Genomic DNA, 15,892 nt, shown 5'->3' on the forward strand with positions numbered 1-15,892 from the left:
CTACTTCATCGTTATAGAATAATCTGTTAGTGTTAAATACTTGTAATGTGAGGTAATGAGTTTATTGTTGATGTCGTTTGTAATGAGGAGCCAATACTTTATTCACTTCCTGGTACTTCAGTGGCATATTACTGCGACGTGTGAGTCATATCACATGATGGAGAACAAAGTTCAGTATTTTATTCTGAATGTTGTGGAGTTTAAATAAAGGAGCGTCAAAATGAAACCGCAGTTTAGTAAAGAAATCGACTAAATGTACTTTTCTACATTTCGTCACCGTGCGTTTGTGTTTGTAAGAAAAAAGACTAAAGTATAAGTAAGAGTACAGTAGTGAAGTACAGTAGAATAAGTCAAACAAAGTAACTTTGACCTGAAATAAATAGATGGATGAATCTGTATTAATATTTGGAGAGAAGGATTTTTACCTGAAAGTCAAACACTTTGTCTCTTGACCTGAAATAAACAAATAAACAAATAAATCTGAAATAAAAATGAGTTCATAACTTAACAACAAGTCAAACTTCCTGCTTCATTTCAGTTGCTCATCGTCGGTTTCCTTCAAAATCACCCAGAACTTTTCATTGTTCACCAGAAACTCTGAGGCCTGATGGTTTGGTTTCGCTCGACTGTCGGAAACAACGTCACTTTTTGTTGGAATCTTCTTTCCGTCTTCTCCTCGACACGTCCCATTGACTTTGATGCATTATTAAAATTTTGTATTAATATTTTTCTTCCGGTCATTACAGAGAGTAACAGCTACAGTGACGAGTTCTTCTTTCAGGATCTGAAATCAAACCAAAACCTAAAGAGAGAAAATTAAAGAAGTTTACTATTCAATTCCAAACTTTGCCTCACGATGATCGACAGGTTTATCGATGACGTGGTCGGAACACGCGTGAACCTCCGGTGAGGACGGGACTCAGTGTCTGATCAACCTGCTCACATGTTGTCATGTTCTTCACACTGCTGAGAGGAAGAAGGGGCGAGGCAGCGGCGGGTGGAATGTGGACGAGCAGCCGGAGGTTTTACTCGAGTTGTTTCACACGTCTGTCGTCGTTGTTGTTGTACGTCGGCGTTCGGCCGCGGGAACTGAGTTGGTGGAGAGGAATGTGCCTTCAGAACAGCGCTCCCACGCGGTCGTTGTGGGAGAGTCGACGTGCGGCGGCGCAGGTCCGACGCGTTGGGTCGAGCAAAGAGTCAGGCCCACGAGTGTTTGTACGACCGCCGGCCGCGATGGGTCGGGAAGGAAAACGCTCCAGATGTGATGGAGGTGAAAACAGATGTGACGGAGGTGAAAACAGATGTGACGGAGGTGAAAACAGATGTGACGGAGGTGAAAACAGATGTGACGGAGGTGAAAACAGATGTGATGGAGGTGACAACAGCTCCAGATGTGATGGAGGTGACAACAGATGTGATGGAGGTGACAACAGCTCCAGATGTGATGGAGGTGAAAACAGATGTGATGGAGGTGACAACAGCTCCAGATGTGATGGAGGTGACAACAGATGTGATGGAGGTGACAACAGCTCCAGATGTGATGGAGGTGACAACAGATGTGATGGAGGTGAAAACAGATGTGATGGAGGTGACAACAGCTCCAGATGTGATGGAGGTGACAACAGCTCCTGATGTGATGGAGGTGAAAACAGCTCCAGATGTGATGGAGGTGACAACAGCTCCAGATGTGATGGAGGTGAAAACAGATGTGATGGAGGTGACAACAGCTCCAGATGTGATGGAGGTGACAACAGATGTGATGGAGGTGACAACAGCTCCAGATGTGATGGAGGTGACAACAGATGTGATGGAGGTGAAAACAGATGTGATGGAGGTGAAAACAGATGTGATGGAGGTGACAACAGCTCCAGATGTGATGGAGGTGAAAACAGCTCCAGATGTGATGGAGGTGAAAACAGCTCCAGATGTGATGGAGGTGACAACAGCTCCAGATGTGATGGAGGTGAAAACAGCTCCAGATGTGATGGAGGTGACAACATCTCCAGATGTGATGGAGGTGAAAACAGCTCCAGATGTGATGGAGGTGACAACATCTCCAGATGTGATGGAGGTGAAAACAGCTCCAGATGTGATGGAGGTGACAACAGCTCCAGATGTGATGGAGGTGACAACAGCTCCAGATGTGATGGAGGTGACGCCTCTTGGCTCAGATTCAAACTAGGCCTCGATGTATCGCACCAGAAGTGATCGCGATGAACGATATTATCGTCATTTTGAGACCTTTTTTCTTTTGATGCTGAATCATGTGAGCTCCAGTTCAGGCCCGTCGGTCGTCGTCCTACACGACGTGTGTCGCTGCTGCTGAGTGAAATGTTTCACCACAGTTCTGACAAAACAAGAAAATCTGAAGAAGACGTAAGAAATCCATATTTTCTGACACTTTACAAGCCAGAGTGAATGAATCAGATCAGCTGAGAGAACAGAAGCAGCGAGATGTCATTGAGGCATTAAAGAAGGATGGAGTTCATATTCATGTATCGTACGATACGTCGTCATTATCCTCACAGGCCGCGACTCCAGGGGTTTGAAGGAAACCGTCAACCGTCTAGGACTTACAACCCGTCATATGCATTGTCCCTCCATTTTGATTTGCTCTCAAGTAACATGACAGACTACGATAATTCTAAGTATGTTTTTAATATGCTGAGTTTCCTCCCTCGAGGAAATCGACCCCAGACCTTTCTCATCCGCGTCATCTGTCTTGGAGTGACCAGACAACAGGCCACGCCCCCACTTCCGTTTGAAAATGGAAGAACGACGTGTTTTCAAAAGACACAACAGTTTTTCCCGTGTTAATTGGCAGGTCTCATGTCTCCAGCTGCAGTTCCAAGTCCGACCAACGTGCACGTGACCTGCCACAACCTCCGCACCACCGTCAGCTGGGACTACGACCGCCAGCAGCCGCCGACCCGCTTCACGGTGGAGGTCAACGGGTCAGACGGGTGAGACTCCGACCTAACTGGCAAATGAAATTAGGAGAGATTTAATTTGGAATTTATTTTTCGGAACTAAAGTCCCAGTATGTAGTTTTACATATAGTTTGATGTATTTAAACATATATAAATATATGTTTAATTACATCAAATTATATGTAAAATTTATAATAGAGCGAAATGGATTTTTGGAGAACAATGCGATATAATAGAGTACAAGATTTCAGAATATATGTATATATAGTGTGTGTGTTTATATATATGTATATCTTGTACTCCCCAATATTGCATTGTCCCCCAAAAATCCATATCGATCGGGCTCTATGATAAATAACTGAAGACAAAAAGAAAACACAAATGCAGCCAAATATATATGAAACTGGACTTCTTCAGTTGTCCTGTGGGCTGATCTTAATCGCTCGGTGCTTCGTGTCCGGAATCCGTCACATGAAACTTCTGGACTGACGCGTTTTTCCTCCTCGTGATCTATTGGTGTCAGATTTACCACTTGTGGGAGGAGTCAGTCGTGTCATTGTTTTCTTCTTCTCCTATTCAAAAGGACCCAGGAGAATGAAACCACAGAGCTGGAGTTCGACCTGAGCCCGTTCGTCTGGGCGTCTAAGGAACGCTACCTGGGCCTCCACTACGTCACCGTCAGGGCCGTCCAGGGAGGCCGCCTGCGCTCTCTGCCTGTGAAATCAAAAACGTTCAGCTTCAGTGACGAAAGGCAGGCGTATACAGTCTGTAAGTACTGTAGTGGCGTGTCACTTCCTGGAGTGGGATGCGAGTGCGAAGTTTCTCCTTCACGTATAGAACTTCCAAACCTCCTCTTTGCAGGTGCTTTAGATTTCCCCCCGGTGAACGTGGCGGCGGAGGACTCGGCCACCAGCGTCACGTTCCAGAATCCCTTCCACTTCTACAAGGAACTGAAACAGGCCGACAAGCGGGACGACGCCTTCTTTGAATTCAACGTCACTGTGGATCAGGTGATGTAACGACGATAAAGTCAAAAGGTTCGGGTCCAACTGTAATTGCATCTGGAGGCGGACACTTTGAAATACACACCGTCATATCTGCCTTGTACAGGAATCAACTGCTTCTACTTAACTCCGTTAAACAGCTTTATTCTTACACTGGACCATTTCTCGAGGGCTGTAACCAGGGCCGGCCCAAGGCATAAACGAGCTTAGTGGGCTGCTTAGGGCCCCCTGGCCACCTGGGCCCCCCCCCCCCCCCCCAAATGTAACTATAGGCACGATACAACCACAGTCAGTCAGACAGTTATGAAGTTGAAGATAAAGCTGATTAATTTCAATGTTTTACCGTAAACATTCAGCTGCTAGCCGTCAAACGAGCCTTCGGTTCAGTCGAGGTATTTTTGGCTAACATGAGCTAGCTAACCGTTAGCTGAGAAAAGATAGCGACAGGTGGATTCCACTCGGTACTGAATCACTTTGAATATTAAAGTGCAAATTTAACGCCGGACCACTAATGTGAGTTGTGGCTACTTTTAGGATTAAAAACCATAGAAGCATAAAGGCTGACGTTGGTATGATGTAAACTACAACAGCTACGACTCATTCAATTGATAACGGGTGTGTTGGATTTACAGAAGGTGTGTGAACGATCAGACATTGACAATAGCATTAGTGGCAAATCAAATTGTGCTTCGGGCCCCATGTTGGCTAGGGCCGGCTCTGACTGTAACTGATGAATATGTAATAATTAATTAGAGAAAGGAATGGGACGTGTTTGAAAGTGTATTTTTTTTGTTTTTGTCAAACAGTGAAAAACATTAGCAGCAAATTTCGGAATTTCAAGAAGCTGGAACCAGCACAAGAATAAATAAATTCACTGACTAATAATTTAGACTCTAGTATTTTAATGCATATAACATTGGCGGTAGAATGCGTGTTCATTGTTATTATAACAATTTACACAAGTAATATATTAATTACGAGCGTATCTTTGACCTTCAGGTGGATTATAAATCCCTTTGCAGTCTGACGCAGGCCATCTGCAGATACGACGTCCCGTTCTCGGACGGCGCCGAGCGGTGCGTCACGCTGAAAGGATGGTTGAATCCCGGGAACCGCATCGAGTACGTGGGGTTCAGAAAGTCCGACCTCATCTGCCCCTCTGCGCCCACCGGTAAGGTGAACCACGGTGCCCCCGAGGGTCCGAACGCACCGACAGGAAAACAAATGGTGTTTTGGACCCTCGGGGCCACCGTACTCAATAGTATCCTGCTGTTTATTGGAGGATACTGTTTATTAAAAAATACGTCATGAGAAATATGATACTTCAGGAACAAATTTGTGTTTAATGGTTTTCGCTGCTGTGGCTTTAAATATATGAACGTTCCTCATCATCACATTAACTATAAAAAAAATGATTTATTCTACCAGAGAACTTTAACTTCATATTTAAACAAAAAATATGTGTAACAAATACTCTTTATTTCCCTCCTCACATAATCTACATACACTACCTTGTTTAATTTATTTTTGCAGTAGGCAAAAATTGATTTATTATTTATTAATGAATTAATCATGTCACCTTTTATTTTGTTCAGGGAAGATTTACTTTGTATTGAGTTCTTTTGCAGCTGCGTCCTGAAATCACATCCACACAAGTCAGAACGTTTTAATATGTATTAAAACAACATTGATGATAATTATCAGATTAAAAATGTCAAATAAAAAGTAGAAAATACAAAAACAATGAATTGATGAAAAGGTCGAAATAAATATGGAAAAGTCAAATGTAAAGAATATTGAATAAATACAATAAATAACAATGTGTGCGAATGTCAAATATGGAAAGACCGAGAAGAGATTATGAATATATATATTATTACCTGTGAAATTCAAACAAATCTGAATTATAATCTGTCTTTGCTGTTTTGCAGGCGGCCATGTGGTGACGCTCGCGGTCCTGCTGAGTGTCCTCTTCCTCACAGTCAGTGTGCTAACAGTTAGCATCTGTGCGGTGAAAGCCTGGAGACTGAAGCCCACCCACCCCGACGCTCTGGTAAGGTCCTGCTCATTATTAATTCCCCTTGTCGTCTTCCATCTTTTTGTCGTCTGACCACCCGTCTTCTTCGTCACCAAGGACTTCCCAGGGCCACTCTTGGGCGAGCACCACATGAAGTTCAACAACGTGCCCAGAGAGGAGATCAGTCCCGTCACAGTGACGAGGGTCGGCCCGGAGGACGGGATGGTGCGGGGCGACGGCCCCGGGACGGACAAGGACTCTGCGGACGACTCGGAGAGGACCTTGTGTGTCGTTGGGGTCGAGGCGGAGCAAGAGCAGGGGGAAGCCATGGGGCACTATGACCGCCCGCACGCTCTGCGGGAGGAGGACATGGGCAACGGAGACATGGTGGATTGTTACTGCGAGAGGTAGAAGACACCGTCAGAGGGTCTCGGTCTGGGACGTTTGTATCGTGACGGTTTTATACCGAGACGAGCGGAGGACCCCCTCGGCCAGACCCTCGGCCCGGCCCTCGGCCCGACCCTCGGCCCGACCCTCGGCCCGGCCCTCGGCCCGACCCTCGGCCCGGCCCTCGGCCAGACCCTCGGCCCGGCCCTCGGCCAGACCCTCGGCCCGGCCCTCGGCCCGACCCTCGGCCCGGCCCTCGGCCCGACCCTCGGCCAGACCCTCGGCCAGACCCTCGGCCAGACCCTCACAGAGCGGCGACACAAAGACCATTAGACAAATGTCCGCGCCGCAAACATTCTGGAGAGTGCGACTTTTCACCGATAATAAAAAAGCTCAAGTCGCTTTTTCCTCCGACCTTCTGACATCAGTCAACTCTGCCGTTTCTCTCAGGGAAAGAAAAAAACCCGGCGGTTTCTTCTCAGCTGCTGCGTCGCCACGACGACGCCACCAACCGCATGTCAGATACAGAATGTGGAAGAAGAACTGCAGATGAATCAATTGTTTTTGTATTTGTTGAAACTGTGGCTCTGTGTGTGTTAAAGGGACAGTTCAACCAAATGACAAACACTCTCCCTCTAGTATCCAGTCACTTTTGGTTTGAATTTTTCACACGTCTAATATGTCAGGCACCGTCCTCACACAGTGAGCCTGAGTGATATTTGGATGAATAATAATGTTCAACACATACTCAGAGGAACTATTGTTCTTTTCAGCAGACTATTCATTATAATGTGGGGAATGTCCAGAGCAAACAAGTACATGTATTTTTGCGTAGAGATTTTGATTTTGACGCCACATGGATGAAAAACAAACGGTCTCCAAGGCCGAGTGCTTCTCCAGGTAAATCTCCATGAACTGTCCCTTTAAGACACCAACTTGTTATATCTGTTTTATGATGTAGATGAAACCCGAGCAGCTCATAGGAGCCTGGACTCTGACTGCAGGTTTGCAGGCGTCGTAAATACCTGTCAATCCTGCTGACGGCGCCGCGCCCCAGTCGATTGTCTCCACTGCTGTCGGGCAACAACAACATGGGACCTGCAGAACTGGCTGTCAGATGTCGTGAACTTTGTATCATCATTGTTTAACTGTGCGGATTATTTGCTTTGTCCCTTTTGTTTTATTAACATGTCTTATTGATTCACATTAAAGACATTTTTAGAATAAATTGTTCCAATTTGTTTCAGGGTTCTTTTTATATATATATTTTTTTTAATTCACCAACATATGTTGACCAAGAATTTCTGCTTCTAATATGAGATCATAAAACAAAATGGATGATCTTCCTCTACTGACGCTTGTTTGTGTCAATGGGTCAATGTGATGCTCCGATGAAAAACTGTCAGATCGTCTGTTTTCAGACATGAACTAACGATTGTTTTCTCGATTAATCTTTTAGTTGTTTGGTTCATAAAATGTCATAAAATTGTGAAAAATGTCGATTGTTTCCCCAAACCAACAAGATGTTTTGTTTTGTCCACTCACCAAAGATGTTCAGTTCACTGTCACAGAGGAGCAAAGAAACCAGAACATATTCACATTTAAGCTGAAATCAGAGAATTTAGTCTTTTACATAAATAACTGCTTGAACTAATTAATTGATTATCAAAATAGTTGGAGATTAATTTTGTGGATTACTGATCGATGAACTGTTGCAGCTGTAGTTACCTTCTCGTACGACGAACGCAGCCGGAGACTGTTGCGAGTCGGACGCCATCGCACCAACAGGACGTCCTCGGGAACGTGGTGGCGTTTGGTCGGATCACACGACCATAGATCCGCTGCCGTCATCAACACGTCCGCTCGCTGTGACATTGTCCCTCCTCACTCGGACGTTTTCCAACAGTGTTACTCGGAAAACGTAACTTACACTTCTATCGGAGCGAGTCTGGGAGCCGCCGTCGATGTTCATCGACTCAGCTGTCGGGGAAACGCAGTGCGAGGAGGAAAAACACACGTTCACAAGAAGAAAAATCGCATTGAAGTGTTTTATTTAATAAAGACACACGAAGAAAACTGAAACATAGTAAATGAGTTTGGACAGTTTTGTCACTTGCTGGTTCAGTTCGATGAGAAGATTCTCACCGCTCATGTTAAACACGAGGAGACCTTTAGCAGCCACGAAACTGGAGACAGCGAGTCACCGACCTGCAGCTCACTTTATTAATCTCAATAGTTTAAAGTGTAAATGTTGAACCCAAAAATGACAAAAGGCCTTTACGATATAAAGTGTTGACTAGACCCAGAAGCTGCTTGTAGGTGGTGTATTTTTTAAATCGACAGACGAGAGTCTTCATCTTCACGTTTTCCTTTTGAGCAGCCGCACACAAAAGAAAAGCTTGAGTTTGATGCCCAGACTTTTATTAATCCTGCGCGGCGACGACCTCCAGGGTTTATTGTAGATAAAGTTCATGTTGGCTCCTTTTTTAAATTTTATTTGAAGTTAAAAATAAATTAACTTTTATCTCGTGGTGATTTGAGGAAACTCCACTCTGGTCTAAAAACCCAGAGCCTCTCGGCGTCGGTCCTCTCTGGGCGTCGGCCCCGTCGCGGCGTCGGGTCCACTGATGACGGGTAAAGTGTCTGTGAGGGCAGAGCGCCGTCTGTCGTCGTCTCCGTTAAAGCTTCAGGCCTTGAATGTTCGTCCTCACGTTCACCATCTGCTTCTGCTGTCGGACTTTCTCCTCGTTGAACGCCACCCTGTTGGCCTTCTTCTCCACCCGCCGCTCCTGAACACACGCACAAGCAAGAACCTTCAGTATTTAGAATTTTCACCTCGTGTACGTAAAGAGTCAGTAAATATAAGATGGACGACGCGTCTCCACGTCCTCCCACTGCACAAACCTGAAGCGAAAATGAACGCAGAAACGCGCACCGCCATCTTGTGCCGGTGACGGCGTTTGTCCTGCGTTCCATCATATACCTCGGAAGTCCCGACCTCCCGAGTCAGTCACATCCGATCAAACCACACAGTCCCTTTGACAGATCACGGTGTGAGAATACCACGCAGTCTCTCTCACCTTGCGTTCGCCCTTGACGGCCTGCTTCCTCGCCCTCCTCTCCTCGGCGCTCTCCTCTCTGCTCCGGGGCTGCGTGGACACACGGGGGAGGTCCGAGTCGTTGATCATCTCCATGCGCTCCGCCTGCTTTGCCGTCAGGCCCCTGGCGGGGAGGACGTCCAGGGGGACGCCCGTCTTACTGGACACACGGATCTGCTTCGGCTGAGGACAGAAGAGAAGAGTTACTTTTTGTCACAATTATTCTATGAATTCTTTAGTTATGACCAAAAACATGTTTTGAGACTTTGACAATTCTGATCATCTCGTCTGTAGCCGTGTTTTCTTGAAAACTGATTTTCCAGTTTTGAAGAAATTCCAAAGTCAATGTTGAGATTATCACGTTGTCCAGGTAGAAGGTGGTGAGGTCACAATAACCTTTGACCTTTGACCTGTGCAAGGCCTTTTCGTACCTTTGGTGGATCGGCGATGATTTTGGGTCTGTTATACACGTTGGAGTATGTGCCTGGAGACGAAGAGAGAGATGATTATGTAAACACATTATAGAATCAACCAGACGAGTCAGCTTCAATGTGCGGGTCGGGTTTGTTGCCCTCAAATGTCAGAGGTCAAGAGTGAAACGGTCCTGCATCAGTTACAGATCTGAGCATTAAACTCTGGAGTTAAACTCACTGACGATGGTTTCACAGTCCCACTTCTCTTCTGGAGCCGCCACAACAACTATGTCCATCTCCTCTTCCTCCTCCTCCTCCTCCTCCTCCTCCTCCTCCCTTACGACAGGAAGTTCTTTTGGACCCAGGTCGTCGGGCCTCAGGAAACTGAACCACAAGCGAGACGCAGATTAGTCACCGTGGTCATTTTCAGACCGATGCTACTGAACGACCCTGTGTATCAGATAGACACTCACTCTTTGGCTTTTTGTGTGAAGTAGTCTTTTATGACTTCCTCCAGACGAGCACTGTCCGGGTTGATGAAGCCCTCCAGCTCGGCGTTGTCCAGGGCGCCGATCTCATCGTCATCAAACTGCTCGTAAAACTAAAACAACGACAGATGAAGGTTTTTGACAAAGTCTGAAATTTTAACATGTTAAAGAAAAGTACAGTCAGTCAGTGGTGTGCGTTTTACCAGGGCCTATTTTACTAGGACTACAACTCCTGTTACCTGGAATACACCTGTGGCTACCTGGACTACACCTGTGGCTACCTGGACTACAACTGCTGCTACCTGGACTACACCTGTGGCTACCTGGACCACAATTGCTGCTACCAGGACTACATCGGTGGCTACCTGGACTACACCTGTGGCTACCCGGACTACACCTCCTGCCGTAGATTATAATAATCGTTAAGATGAAGATGATGTTCACCTTCTCGAAGCGGTCATCGAGCAGACTGAGCTGCTCGTTCCTCCTCATCACTGACGAGGTCAGCGAGTACTCCGTGAATCGACTCTTCGTCTCCTCGTCCATGAAGAGGAACTCTCGAGCGCGGCCGTCCTCGTCCCCTGAGAATCCCCCCTCAGAGCCGAAGTCGCCTTCCTCGTCAGTGTCCTCCCACTCATCATCATCACCATCATCTTCACCGTGTTTCCCTCTGTCACAGGTTACACACCAACAGAAGGTCACAGTTACAGGCCGCAACTCAAAGCTACTTTCAAAATCAATTAATGGTTTTGTCCGTTAAATGATGCTGGTTATATTTTCCCACAGAGCGAGGAGCTGCTTCAGATATCTCGTCTTGTCCGACCAACAATCCAAACCCCAAAGACGATCACTTTACTTTCACATCTGAACAAAATGTCAATCAAACTTTAGTAATGAAAAAAAGACACATGGAAACATATTTCGATTTCAGTTCTTACTCTGTGACCACTGCGCCGCCCGCTGTGTTTGCCTTGAAGATGAAGTCGTCGTCCAGCATGTTGTCGGGGTCGTCGTAGTCGAAGTCTTCGTCGAGAGCCGCCACGATGTCGGGGTCCATGTCCAGACGAGGTCCTGGAGGAAAAACACACAAAACAACAATATATGAAGAAGGAAATATGTCCTGTTTTAAAATTAGAGCTGAGGCGTAAGATGTTTTTGCATGAAAGGAGATCTGGAACGTTAAAAATTCTTTAGATTTTTTTTGTTTTTATTTTTATTTATTCATGAAATATACACAAGTACCAGTATGTCATGACTCTTGTTACTAGAGCCCGACCGATATGGATGTTTTTGGGGCCGATATTGATATTAGGGAGTACAAGATTTCCTGTACAGCAGCCAACACACACATATATATATATATATATGTATATATATATATATATATATATATATATATATATATATATTTTAATCTGTCAATGATTCCTAAGATGTTGTTATCAAACCTTCATGACAAAGAAGTGTTATTGAGGCTTGATATTTTAGGTTAACCATAAACTTTATCATAAAAACTATAAATATAAAACAAATACAACAATATATATAGAAACTTGAATTAAGAAAATATTTTATTTTACATAAAATGTAAACATAAATGGACATTTGCATTTATTCTGTACAATAAAATATTGCATATCGGTGAACATCAGCGCCAATACCGATATGTCTGTGAAAGGGTCAGTATATATCTTTCGGCCTTATTTATCCCAAGCTGGGAAATTCAATTCCGGTGTAACAGCAAAATATATACACAAATAAATGTGAAAATGTAAAATATACGAATTGCAAAATTTTTTAGAAAATAAGAATAAGAAATATAAAGAATTTACATGAAATATTAACAGTGGAAATAGTGCAGTAGTTCAATCAGTAACCAGTAGTGTGCAGAGGAACATGGTAACATGATGGTGCAAATGTGCCGGGATTTATGTTTTATGCTTATTTGAAACTTGTGGAGAATTGTTGTTGGTAAACTGTTTCCTGTTTTGATCCAAAATTCTACTGATAACACAACTGGATTTTTATTCTGTGTTTGTGTGATGTGTCTGTTTCAGGAACCAAAACTGGCTCTTAATTATATCTTCATTCAAAAACAACCACACACCCAACTGGCTCATTGAAACTTAAAATTTAAAAAAATGTGGATCAAGTTTTTAAACTGCTTGTTTGAAGATGAGGAGCCGTTTACCTGAGATCGGAGCGGCCTTGTTCAGAAGCCCCACCTCCTCCTCGAACTCCGAGGCGAACACCGACGACGGCAGGTTGATGGAAGCCGCCTGTTCGTCAAACACAAAACAGGAAATCGTGTCAAGAGACGACTGAGTTGGACTTCAGAGAAAGTCTCAAGTCTAGGATTGTCAATGACTCAGGAGAACTCACAGGAAGTGCCTGGTCCACGTCGCCCTCCTCCTCCTCCTCCTCCTCGTCTTCGTTTTGCTCGTTTCCATCGTGGAGACGAGCGGGATGCCTGGTCGCGTGCCGGGGGGCGGCGGCCGCCACCAGCTCGACCGGGGCCGACGCCTCCTTCAGGTGCTGCAGGTAGTCGTAGTCATCGTCAAAGAAAACTCCGAATTCCCTTTGCTCCGTGCGTCGCTTCTCTACCTCCACCTGGAAAATATTCAAAATCCCAAACGTTGGACTTCGGAAATCAGGTAAAGTAACTTTAAAGCCCCAGTGGCTTTCTGGCGGCACCGTATTCAACACGACGTAGAAACATGGAGATTCACACGGAGGTCGGGTCCACCTCATGTGACTATATTTAACTCATTCAGAGTTGATTATACATATATGAACACAGTTATGGACAATATATTCAATTTCTGTGAATAAGTTATTCTAAATTTTACAAACTGTAGCTTTAAGATTGCTTTTAGCAATGAAAAGTGCTCCATAAATAAAATGTGTTATTATTATTATTAAGTGATCAAGTAACAACACAAAACAAAGCTGCTGTTCTGACTTTTGCTCATTTCTGTTTTTGATGATGACAGATGTAGTAATGTATGATAATTGACAGAGTCTGAAGGAGATGACTGATTTGACCCAAAGTCCCCATACATTTAGTTTATCATCACATATGACAAAAAGAAACGGCACTTGTTCATATTTAAATCTTGCTCGTTTGTTTGTCTCAGGGAGGGGCACGAGTAGTAAATTCCATGATCGAGGATCACATCAATTCCTCAAGGGCCAATCGAGTACACGTTTTTCTACTTTTAGAACGCATCTTTCTGCAGGTATAACGACTCACAGCGATACGTAATGCTTATTATCAATCAAATAGTACCAGTTACCCTTTAAGGATTTATTTTTGTTTAAGCAGTATGTGTTGACGCATAGTACTGCGGCGTTGCTCTGAACCTTGGCGGCGGGCAGGAGGACGTGTTGCGGCGCCTTCTCATCGGCGGCCAACGGATCCCTCTGACTCCTGTGGACCAGGTGAAAGGTCACGGCCTTCTTCTTCTCGATGAAGGACTTCTTCTTTCGATGAGGCTGCAGGAGACAAAGAACAGCAGCAGGTAAGTCTTCTTCACTACCCTCGCTGAGGTTACCCTTGAGCAAGGCAGACAGCAACCACTAATATCGATATCGGCCCCCCAAAAATCTATACCGGTCGGTCTTAATTTTAAAAGCAATAGCGTTGAATGAAAGCATACATATTATTCTGTGTTAGGAATATATTGATTCAAATACTGCTGTACCTTTTTTGAGAACAAAAAATTATAATGCAGGATGATGATCGTGATTTTACAAAAAAAATTTGTAGTCTGCCAACATTCCTCATTTTAACACGAGACTGATCCTCTGACATTTCTCCACTAAATCAACACAGAGAACAAATTGACAACTTTATTCTCATAATATTTTGACTTTGTTCTAATAATATTACGACTTTATTTTCATAATATTGCGACTTTATTGTCGTAAAAATTGCGACTTTATTCTCATATTTGGACTTTATTCACATAATATTTGTACTATATCATCATAATATTTGGACTTTATTCTCATAATATTTGGACATTATCATCATCATATTTGGACTTTATTCTCATAATATTTGTACTATATCATCATAATATTTGGACTTTATTCTCATAATATTTGGACATTATCATCTTCATATTTGGACTTTATTCTCATAATATTTGTACTATATCATCATAATATTTGGACTTTATTCTCATAATATTTGGACATTATCATCATCATATTTGGACTTTATTCTCATAATATTTGGGCACTGTCCTCACATTCCTCCATGTGGCCCCTAACACTCGTCATATACTCGGGACAGTATTTTATTCAGTACATTTCAGACAACGTGTGTTTCCCTAGTGAGAGAATCACAGAGAGGAGGAGAGGAACAAGTGAACTTTGGACCAGATGTAAAACTCAACCGTGTGAAGTTTAAACACGGAAACGTTCAGGAAGCGTCTTCTTCTGATCGACGTTAGCTTAGCAACATTAGCCTGGTGCGGCAGCAGCGGCGGGTCCTCACCATGATGCGGCCGAACCTCGGACGGTTTCCTCGGACTGCTCGGGTTCAGAGAGCCGCTGAGCTCGAACAACAGACGACGGATCCGACACACGACAGAGAACCGGGTCCACGACGCGTCGCTGAGGTTCGTCCACGACGGATCTTCTCCGTCAGCACCACGCTGCAGCTGCTGCGGCCATGACCGGAAGTACCTATCCCGGAAGTACCCACCCCGGAAAACAACAGGGGGGTTTACAAAACACACCTTGTGCTTACGTGTCATAAATTAACAATGTTGCCTGACAGATATATATTTTTATTCATAAAAGAGAAGTTAAAAATAGATGCCTGTGTTCATATCAATCATGGAGTTCATGTAACAGGAGGCTGCCCTTGTATTTCCCCTCCGTTACGGAGCTGTTGGTACAGTCCAAAGTTGAATCAACTTTATTAGCACACAGCACTGTGAACACAGAAAACACATTCTCTCCAGTCTGTACACCCCTTTGCGTTTTTCATTAATAAGTCCCATCATAATTTATATCTTTAGGCCTCGACCAGACGATTTTTTTGTCATGAATAAGCTATAACTTAACACAGGAAGAGGAAATATACTGGATTTAATATTAAAGCTACAGTGTGTAATATTAAGAGGAACTCATTCACAGAAATTGAATACATTTTCCATAACCATGTGTTCGTATATGTATAATCATCAACTCTGAATGAGTTAAATACAGTTCCATGAGGTGGACCCGACCTCCGTGTGAGTCTCCACGTTTCTACGTCGTGTTGAATACGGTTGTTGAACTAAATGGTCCAGAATACGTCGCGTGAATTCGCGTTGAATTTTCAGACGCTGACGGAAACAGGAAATTGAATCGGCGGTGTGCGCCAACATAAAGTGTCCCCTGACAGTCGCTCGATTGGTTGCAGTTTGACACTTTAACACCAGATGCCGCCAGAAAATTAAAAAAATTACCCACTGGTGCTTTGAGGTAGAAACATCAGGAAATAGAGATTACAGAGTCTAGCCCAGAGTTTCCCCGGGGTATAAAAACAGGGCTAGCCC

General features: G+C 44.2%; 2 protein-coding genes across 3 annotated transcripts in view; one reads left to right on the plus strand and one right to left on the minus strand.

Moving 5' to 3' along the window:
* ifngr1 (interferon gamma receptor 1) overlaps positions 1 to 7,579 on the plus strand; it is an 8,170-nt gene extending 591 nt beyond the window's left edge. Inside the window, exons 2-7 of one of the 2 annotated variants that reach the window (XM_035637598.2) lie at positions 2,825 to 2,963; positions 3,514 to 3,698; positions 3,792 to 3,940; positions 4,934 to 5,105; positions 5,866 to 5,987; positions 6,069 to 7,579. In XM_035637598.2, coding sequence (XP_035493491.2) covers positions 2,825 to 2,963; positions 3,514 to 3,698; positions 3,792 to 3,940; positions 4,934 to 5,105; positions 5,866 to 5,987; positions 6,069 to 6,362 — 1,061 coding nt within the window. In that variant the 3' untranslated portion in view covers positions 6,363 to 7,579. The remainder of the gene's footprint in view (positions 1 to 2,824; positions 2,964 to 3,513; positions 3,699 to 3,791; positions 3,941 to 4,933; positions 5,106 to 5,865; positions 5,988 to 6,068) is intronic. The other variant, XM_035637599.2, reaches the window with a different exon arrangement.
* Positions 7,580 to 8,372: 793 nt separating this feature from the next.
* ltv1 (LTV1 ribosome biogenesis factor) lies at positions 8,373 to 15,042 on the minus strand. Its single transcript, XM_035637597.2, has 11 exons — positions 14,842 to 15,042; positions 13,701 to 13,832; positions 12,720 to 12,947; positions 12,529 to 12,616; positions 11,276 to 11,408; positions 10,782 to 11,007; positions 10,323 to 10,450; positions 10,088 to 10,233; positions 9,868 to 9,920; positions 9,419 to 9,619; positions 8,373 to 9,127 (listed from the first exon to the last, which is right to left on the minus strand). The coding sequence occupies exons 1-11, from the start codon at positions 14,842 to 14,844 to the stop codon at positions 9,017 to 9,019; spliced, it is 1,449 nt and encodes a 482-aa protein (XP_035493490.2). The 5' UTR covers positions 14,845 to 15,042; the 3' UTR covers positions 8,373 to 9,016.
* Positions 15,043 to 15,892: the final 850 nt, after the last annotated feature.

The sequence above is a fragment of the Scophthalmus maximus genome, chromosome 8 (assembly GCF_022379125.1).
Source record: "Scophthalmus maximus strain ysfricsl-2021 chromosome 8, ASM2237912v1, whole genome shotgun sequence".
NCBI classification, from domain to species: Eukaryota; Metazoa; Chordata; class Actinopteri; order Pleuronectiformes; family Scophthalmidae; genus Scophthalmus; species Scophthalmus maximus.